This window comes from Balaenoptera borealis (assembly GCF_965194805.1).
Source record: "Balaenoptera borealis genome assembly, chromosome: 2".
Lineage (NCBI taxonomy): Eukaryota > Metazoa > Chordata > Mammalia > Artiodactyla > Balaenopteridae > Balaenoptera > Balaenoptera borealis.
In genome coordinates this window covers 145,842,678-145,852,423 of record NC_138867.1, presented here as the reverse complement: position 1 = coordinate 145,852,423, position 9,746 = coordinate 145,842,678, and the positions used below count along the sequence as shown (strand labels likewise).

Sequence of the window (9,746 nt, the reverse complement as noted above, 5' to 3'; positions counted from 1 at the left end):
TACATTTTTCCCCCCAGGTAAAGTATAATAGGTTTTTTTTTGGCTTGCCTGGGGAGACACTTTTAAATACAACTGTGAGAGGATCATCCTGTTCAGTGTAAATGATAGAAATAGAAGCTTATGAGAATGTAACTTGCCAGTGATGCAGGTGAGTTGGAGCGTCCGTTAACATTTTTGCACCAATAGTGCTCGGTATCAGTCTTTTTATTGAGCGAAGGATCATTTTTTTTTTCACTTTTCAGGCACATGGTTGAAAGTACAGGCTCTTGAGCCAGATTTCCTAGGCAAAGCCTGACTTGGATCTGCCACTTACAAGCTGTGTGAGCCTAGGCAGGTTACCTCAGTGTCATGATCTGTGAGATGGGGGAGAGAAATAGTACCTCTTCAAAAGGTAATTGTGAGAATTTAAATGTTTAAAGCAATAAAGTGCCTGGCACAAGACTTACGTAAATACTTGCTGTCATTACCACAACTAGCACTTTCTGTATGTGGCATAGAAATTTCATTCTGGTAGCTTTTGATAGTATCTTTCTTCAACATACATGCAGTATAAATTTAAAAAGTGTTACAGCGACGTTATTCTTATCTGAAAATTCCAATAATCAGAGTATGATCATCCACAGATATCTAGAAGTAGGCATGGTCTGACTAGTCCCAACAGGCATTTGTGGAGGGCAACTGGGTTGGAGGTCATGGGGAATATGGTGAGGGGAGAAGTCCACTAACATTTCAACTCTTGAATGAGGAAAAGTAATTATGATTCCGACACTTACGTACTAATGATCAGTAACCATCTCAGAAGCCCAGCACACCCCAGATCCTTTCAAAGGCATGAAAAGTATCTGAGCTGGTGGGGCTCAGTGGGGTAGAGGTCCTCTTAGGAGGACTTTCCAAAGGCATTAGAACCACAAAGCTGTACTTGTCAGCTTTTAAGTAGTGTAAATTAGCTTTTTTGTACAGATACTGTGTTTTCCTGGAACCCTGATGTTTTATTATTTTAATATCTTGCCAAATGGTGAAAAAGTGGACATTAATTTGAACATCCCCTTTTATTGCCACTGGTATGATTAAGTAGATGGTTTCCCATTTGTAAGAGGGAAATACCTCACATTCCAAGGCCTTGATCTGTGTGCGGCATGGCCATATTTTCCAGAGGGTAGTCATTTCTACCCACGGCTCATGTTTGAGATGCTGTTGATTACAAACCTATGATTTCCCCTCACCGTTTAGTTTTTAGTAGGGAATCCGGCTGGGAGTGGCACATCTTGGTGTTTGTCCTGGTATGCTGGGAAGAACTATGTGCAGTTTGTCTAAAACCCTAACGAAATAACTGGTTTGAAAAATAGCATTAGGGCCGGAAAACCAGAATGTCTGTTGTAAAATGAGGCACTATGTATTCTTTTCCTGGTTGTTCATGTTGCATCATGCTACACTGTATTAAGAGAAAATTTATATTGAGTGTTCAGGAAGACAGTAATCTTAATTCTTCAGTTTTTAATTCTGGGCTTTGCCCTAAGAGTGTGACCTCTACTTCCTTCTTTCGTGCACTCTACAAAGGAGACTGAAAGTTCTTACCGTGTTCTGATTTGCCCCTTTATATCTCTGCTGCCCCCCAGGAGTAGTTGCCATTGTTGAATGTGAGCTTTCCCTTAGGACCAAACAAGTAATTCCCAGTGAAGTCACCGCCTTTCATGAGGGTCTCCGTCCATTTACTGCCCCGCTGCTGGGGCTTCCTGGCACTTCCTCATGGGTCCTGCAAGTGTGGTCAGTTTCTAAAGAAAAACCTTGAGACCCTAAAAAGCATTGAGGGGATACTCATCTTAAACATTAGCACAAAAGACTCACGGGCCAGGCTCTGTGGACTGGGGTCTTGCATGTTACTATTTTACACGGCATTTCTGGGCACTGGAGGGGTAAATGCACAGGAATAAGATCATTCTTTGATTTGACTCTCCTCTTGCCTAGAATTGAAAAGGAGATTCTTCAGAATGATTGTTGAAACCTAAGTTTTACCCACGGAGGGAGAGGTTCAAAAGATAAATTCTTTGTGCGTTCATATTTCTGTTTTTCTTGTGTGACTGCTGTTGGGTTGTAGCTAATAGTATATTTAAGTTTTCCCATCAACAAAAGGGTAAATAACCTCATTATTAAACCACATTTAAGAAAATTGTTCTCCTCTGAGTTAAAATTCAGAAGTAATCATGTTTCTTTATAGATCAGGTGTATAGTTTCTCCTTTTCAGTGTCAGAAAAGCCGGTTTTTTTTAAGGTTTTGATTATATGCTACTGCTTCTGATTCAGCATTAAAAAAATATTACAGGGACTGGACATTGTCTGAATCAGTGATCCCAGCATTGCCTACACTGATATGATAGATGAGTTTTTTCTTATTTATACTGTACTTAAAGTAGGGAAAGCAAGGAAACAAGCAAATAGGTTAATAAAAAATAAGGCTTAAAATAGTAATCCTTCATTTGCTTAGTATTTGAAGTCTCTGTTCTGAAAGCCTAAGAGAAAGCTTACCTTGTCAAACTTATTTCAAGCAGGTGTTACCTCACTAAGTTCAGGTGCTGAATAGTATGCACAGGTGCCATTGGCATTAAGGAGAAAGGGATTCAGGCAGTTTTGGTGATTCTTCAAAACGGTGTCTCTGAGCTCATTAATGATATGATACAGATAGGGATGACAACTTTGGCCCTTATTGAATACTGAGAAGGTCAGGACTACTCCATCACTAGGCTAGTGTTAGGCTAGTAAAAATTTTTTGTCAGGAGCATTAAATTGTGAGTTAGCATTGGAGGGCAACATCTTCATGAGCCTTAAGGCATTTTGCAGCTCAACTGTCTTGGGCTGGAGAGTGCCCTCTCCTGGACAAGACTGGTGTGTACACACCTCAAGTCTTTTCCTTTAGTACCAGAGCTTCACATTGTGTGAAGCCAGCAAGTTATCTAGAATAAATTCGTTATAAAAATTCACCTGAATTTTGGTCTTATTTTTAAATTTTTTTTTGGTAAAATGGATGAAAAAGAACTCAAATGCTCTATTTTTGTTAACTTGGTTTTTTCTACCATAGGTCTCAACAAATGGCAGCTATTACATCAGACAGTGACGAGTCCTGCTGCTCCCTTACAGTGTCTGACAGACCACTGTGGATTCAGACTGGGAGCATTGAAGTTAACAGTGAAACGGGCAGGTCTGTCTGTGTTAAGCCCTGCCACAAAGTGAAGAGGGCATCATGTCATCTCTTACCATTCCCAAAGTAGATTAGGCTAGATGTAAAAGAATGCACTAGTTCTTTTTCCTTTGTTTTCACTGACCTTGGTAGCTGGGTGTACCTCATGTTGGTGATAGTTTTCATGAGTGAAAATAGCTTTCAGTCAATATTACCTGCTGTATTTTAAAAAAAAGGTAGAGCCGGCCTCCTGAGAGCTTCCATAAATGCAGAGGAATTTCTCGTAGGGTGGTAGAAGTTGGGTGTCAGATTGCAGAATTATGTTAAGTAGCAACTGAGTCTCCATGGAAAGTCAGCTAGTGGATTTATCTTTTACTATCTCAGTCTTTGTCACTTTTATATTCATTACTTTAACTTCTCAGTCATTACTTAATATATAAGAATATATATATATATATCCGTATATGAACGTATGTATATTCTTAATTAAATCAACCTCAAAACCATTGTCATTTACATAAGGCAAGTCAAAACTTAGAGGGTGGCAAAAGATAATGCTGAGGTGTAGTTGTAATCTATTTCTTTAAGTACATTTATTAAAACCTCCTTAGATGATGCTCAAAATCCTTATTTGGGGCTCTTATATGGCAGGAAGGGTTTAGGGATTTTTGTTGTGCTGCTTTTGAACTTAGGATCTTTCTTTTGCTTTCTTGAATTAAGGCTATTTAACTCTGATGTTTGAAGCTAGTGAAGAGCTGTAATTGGGCTGTATCATTGTCTACGAGCTATAATTTGCAAACTGGGTCAGAATGGCACATTTTGGATCAGAGATTAAGGCTGCGGTATTTTGGACTCTTAGCTGTATACGAGTTGTAGCTACCTGGTGACCCCTTGAGGGAACAGCATTTTCAATTTTCTGCACCTCCCATAGGAGTAGCAGTAAGATCTGCTTCAATCCTTGGCTTTCCTGCCAACTGGAATAGGCCTCACTAAGGTTGAAGCCAAATATTGAGAGTCATAAGCAGAAGGAAATGGAGTTGTACATGGAACTGGCTGTTTACCTTTTCTTCTCTTTGTTTATAAAATGGTGATATTTACTTGCAAATTTCCATATGAGTCTAAATTTATTAGTATTATGATCATATTAGTTTAATATCTTATTTTTAGAAAATAAAAACTTTTCTTAGCTCAATGTCAAATTTTAAAACCATGTTAATGATTTTGTTGCTTTAGTAAGCAGGGACTGCTGTTGTTTTGATGTGTGCAGTATTTATGGCTAGAAGCAATTTTTCATTGCTTGAGAAGAAATGTGATAGAATGCCCTGTGAAATTTATTTTATAGGCCTTGATCCAATAAGTGAATGAAATATGGCAGCACTGGGAAGTTAACATAAGATCAAGAGTTCTATCATCAAAGAATGAGAAATACATCTACTTTGAAGTGTTTCATAGTCAAATATTGGGAAGGATGGGGGTGGTTTTTCTTTTTTCCTTTTTGCAATTTTGTTTTGTCTGTTATTATTCCACTGAAGATACCATATCTTTTTGGTTTAAAAATACATTTGACCAAAAGTAATCATTATTCTTTCCATGGATCACCTCTTTTGGAATTCAAACTCTTATTGGTACTTAGGCTCCCAGGTTTGAGAGGCATAACCAGGGATTGTAGAGCGTTTCAATAGGATTCTACTACTTCTTGATATCAAAGGGAGGTCGGTAATGTTGGGCATTCTGGTCATGCTACTTAGCAGTAATTTCTATAAGCCTTGCCCTTTATAAAGGTTCTGCTCAGAGTCCGGCCTTTTGTTGGAGGTATGGTGCAGAGTGCCTCTGCTGATAACTTGGTTTGCTGTTGTTGTAACAAGGGACACTGGTCAATGGAACCAGTGTACCTAAGTTCTCTTCTAGTAGCAAAATGGTGCTCTTGATGCCTTCTGACGTGCTGTGTGTGTCTGCCTCTGGGGAGGCACCCTCCACCCCCCTCTGTTGTGCTCTTGCACATATGTAGACAGTGTCATCTGCAGCTGATTTTTCCATAGTCTGGTTTTGTATATACATTTGCTTCTTAAGCCTGTGCTAGAGGAAGGCTGCTGGTGTTTCATAGTCCACAGCAGCGAAGCTGACTTGCAAACTTTCATATTGTTACTTGTGAAATGGCAGCATAAAGAACAAAGCTAAAATTCCCTTTATTATGCAAATATTCATAAATAAGTACTTAAAAAAACACACTCAAGTGCAGATTGACTACGTGAAGGTGAAAACCATTTTATTTATGTTGGAATTTGGCCAGATATACTTCAGAAAGAACATGAATGCTTCTGCTGGTTTACAGTGGCAGTAAGTTGTTTTCTCAAAAAATCTACACTGGTCAGGTTTAACTGATTTAAAGTAAAAAATCAGGTGTGATCCCACAGTCTATATAGGGCTTAACTTAAACAAGGACATCATTTTTCTCATATAATTACTTGTGCTTAACTACATTTTCTTCCTTTTCTTTACTATATTTCAGCACAAAGACATTAGCAGGCTGCTGGTTTCATGGACCTGTACCACAATGACAGAGAACACCAGAGCATCAGGACTGAATGAAATTGGAGACTCAGATTTTTAAAGCTGCACTAAGAAGTAAATATGCAGGCAGTGGTTAAAACCAACAGTCTATAAAGGGGCACTTGCAAATTGTGCTATATTAAACCGAAGAAAAGGTATTAGGGGAATATTTTATTACAAAACTATTGCAATAAATTATGCATGAGATGAGAAAAGTGATGTGAAATACGCAAAGAACTCTCTTGAATTTTATGTGTGAAGAATCACTGACAGTACCTTCTTTTGAACATGAAGTTCTTCTCAGTACAGTTTGGACACGCCTGAAAGGCATGAGATGATGACAGAAATGCTGAATTATTTTTCATATTAAAACTTTGTGCTTTCTCCAAGGTTTATGTTAATCAGCTCAGATATGAACAAAGGTATTTCTAAAATGGCTCTTCTAATGAAACAAACAGCAATAGTCACAAATGCCGAGGCCAATGTTTCCTTCAGGATGCCAGTGGAAACCACAGAAAAGATTATCTAATAAACAAACACATCCTACTAAAAGGATGGCAAAGTGTCCCCAACCCACTAAGAAAATTTGGATCTTTAGTAAAGCAGGGCTATATTATCTTAAATATACATTTGCTTGTTAGAACATATTAAGATGTATTTATTTGCCACCAGTATTTAATATTTTGTGCACATTTTCATAACTACATTCTTATCTTTCAAATTCTGACTCAAAGTGGATTAGGCTAGTGTTGATCTTGGAGTGAAAATGTACTACTCTAAGAGCCAGTTCTTAATTCTGCTGAGCTGGAAAGGCTTTTACTATTCTCCCTATCCTTACAGATTTCTGAACTAGTTCAGAAAAGGTGATAATACCTGAATTTTGATGTTGACCTCTCTCCACAGAGAGCCTCTCTTTCTAAGTGCAAGAGATCCTCACAGGTGTCAGATGGGACTTGACCCTGGGGAACAAGCAGCAGGAACAGACGCATAAAGATGGTGAACTTTTCATGCATAAAGTATGAATTCTTATTAATGGAGACTGTAATGTTTTTCTTGTCTATGAAAAATACATATTATGAAAAACCTTAATTTTTCTTTTTTAATGAATGGAGAAAACATTAATGAGAAAACCAGATGGACCTGTTTGTTAGTACTACATTTTTAAGGCATTTTATATTTGATGGTGCCGTACTTTTAATAATAAACCTGAAGTTTTTTAGTGGCAATACTGATTTATTTTTTAAGCCAGGAAGATAATCCATATTGATTACTTAATACAAAAAAAGGAAAAAAATAGAAAATTCATTTGAAGCAACATAACTTGAGCATTTGGCTTAAGCTTTGCATAATCTTACAGTATAGGTTTGGAATTACTTATTAACCCCACACTCAAGATTAACAAAAAGTTCTGGGTGAGTTTTAGAATATTTACTATACCTGACTAGGATTTGTTTTACAACTCAAGAAAAGGTAGGCAGTCTTGCTTCTAGCAAGTTAATGCAAATCCTAATTACACTGTAAGTAACTAAAAGTCTAGATTGCATTCTAAAATTGTCTTTATGGAAAATTATTGATCATGAAGTCATTATACATTTGATCAAGTCTGAAAAAGTCAGCTCAGGAACTGTAGCAGCAGGGAGTTCTAAAGATGATGCACACTTCAGTGGCGCCCTGCTCTCTGGCCCCAGAGCTTAGGCTCGGGTCCCTCTTGTTCTTTCAGGTATGTAACCCAGCAGTACCTTTCAGGCTCACTTCAAGAACCAGGTAACTCCCAGGTCATAGCAGATTTTGTGTAATCAAAAATTCTAATTGCAGAGTGATGGAAATGACCAAGAAGTAATATAAAGGCAAAAGAACTGGGAGAGATCAGGTTTTAAGTAAGTATCTAAATATTTTTTAAGACAATTCTCAGCGGTGTTTGTTATAAACCAGATTTTCACTTTTTTAAAAATGAAACTTGGTGGTATTTAAAATCTAGACATACCATGTTGCTATTTCACTTTCACTGCTTTAGTTGCTTAATATTTAAGCTTTGCTTCATGCTTCCTTTGTCTGTGTTTCAAATCTTCACAAGCCTATTTCATTTTGTGGACTTGAATGACAAAAATTGTTTCTCATCTAAACTATGCTGAGACCTAAATGTTAAAGAATGTTGTGTAACATTTATCCAATAAAGTCTTGATTTTTTAAAAAATTTAGTTACTTAAAAACTATTCATTTACTTTTTAGGAGTTAGGTTTTAAAGGTTATTCTTTAAACTGTTGAAATTCAGCCACTTGTCCTTTAGGGAGCTGTTTTAACTAGCACTGCTTCCTTAGGAGAACAACCTGTAGTTTTAATCACTGGGAGATTCAATGGGATGTCTTTATGACCAAGTATAGAGGAAAGGAGAATAGTTTAATTATGAACCTGTGCACCAACATTACTGTTTTCTTTTCTGATGGAAACGAATAACCTATCATTCAGAGTTGGATGTAATTAAACATTTACTGCTGGGCTTGTCCTAATTTTAATTAGTCTTGCCCTTATGGATAAATGGTTGCTTCTTTAAAAGCCCAGTACATCCAACGTTAGGTCAAGTGTTTGACCAGAAACACTCAGTTGTCAGGAAAAATTAGCCTCTTGATACCTACCAGACAGTTGAGATTTTTTAGGGCTAACCCAGAAACTTCAGTCAGTGTACGTTTTTGGTTTTTTTTTTCTTTCCCCATTTGAGTAAAGCAGTCCTTTAGAAGGCTGCCTGTTATTCCAGAGTATCATAGAGTCTTTTATCACAAACACTCTCCCATTTCAGTTTATCTAAACGAGTGTAAGAAGGAGGCCACTGGAATCTGGCTCCGTTAATATCTTTTTTTTCCCTCAAGTTTCCCACAAATGAAAATGGAACGAGAGAACCAGGGAAGGTAAACATGTCATGTGCGTATTATCTGGGAAGGCCTTAGAAGAGACCCCCTGCAATACCATTCCTAATCATCTTGTATACATGTCAGTATATTTATAGATACAACTCCTACAAGATAGAGGGAATGAGTAACAAAAGCCACAGATGCAACTTTGGGTGCTGTCTTCAGATAACAGCATAATAATTTAGATCCAGGCCCTCAAATCACGTAAGGCTGTACCAGTGTCTCCCTGCACACACTGGGTGTGTCACTGCACGTAAAAGTTAGTTAGCCGTTTTCTTGCTTTCATACCTGATGCTCTTTCAAGTAATGAGTCTTCCCTCAGAGCTCTGAATAGAGCATACTATGTGTTTTTTTAAGCATACTTTCCTCTAGTGATGAGCATCCTGCAGAATCTTTGCTTACTCACAAAGAAATTTCATGGCCTGACTCCTTTGCTTTGATGTCAAGAAGGCGATGACCCTGGGATGAAAGAGAATACAACTAAGGCATCCTGTGCCCGAGGAAGAAAGAGCTGGCCAAACCGAATGCTAGGTCACTGACCTGGAGAGTTAATACTTCTAGGGTTAGCCCTTTCTTCATTCCCTCCTGAAGCCCATTTGTAGAAGCAACCTTCTAACATAAAGGAGGGAAAGAGAGTGGGTGATACTAAGATGACACTTTTATTTGAATAACCTGCTTTATTTAGTCTAAGGTAGAGACATGGACTCTAATCTTAGTTCTATCAGTTACCTTCCCAACAGAAGAATCACTCAGTGGCCACACTGGCCAAAATGGGGTATGGAAAATAAGTGTCTCACTCAACTAGCTCTTCAGTTCCTACCCAGCCAAGGCCAAAAACATGGGCAACATCAGGGAACCTTCTTCCCTGAGTGAAATATTCTGTAATCTTATGTTTCTGAACTCTGCGCTCAGTGCCTGACTCCTTTGGACACTGAGCAGACCGGTCAAACCTGTGATCTAAAGGAGGTGAGTGAATTCCGAAATGGGAAGTGCCCTGAGGTGAAGGGGAGCCTGATGTGTCGCTGCCCTAGGAAGGCACAGCCAGGGGCTTCAGTGAGACACACAGCAACTTAACAGAAGACGGTGATGGGGGTGATTCACATGTTTAAACGCACCTTG

General features: G+C 38.2%; 1 protein-coding gene across 6 annotated transcripts in view; it reads left to right on the top strand.

Moving 5' to 3' along the window:
- Window positions 1-7,919, top strand: part of PWWP2A (PWWP domain containing 2A) — a 40,855-nt gene extending 32,936 nt beyond the window's left edge. For 2 of the 6 annotated variants that reach the window (XR_014241276.1, XR_014241277.1), the window contains 3 exons: window positions 3,073-3,192; window positions 5,681-5,796; window positions 6,625-7,919. Coding sequence is in view for 3 of the 6 variants with exons in the window: in XM_082379885.1 (XP_082236011.1) it covers window positions 3,073-3,192; window positions 5,681-5,729 (169 nt within the window). In the remaining 3 variants the exon portion in view is untranslated. Of the gene's footprint in view, window positions 1-3,072; window positions 3,193-5,680 lie in introns of those variants that run through there. The other 4 variants (XM_082379885.1, XM_082379881.1, XM_082379884.1 and 1 more) reach the window with 3 other exon arrangements.
- The last annotated feature ends 1,827 nt before the right edge of the window (window positions 7,920-9,746 follow it).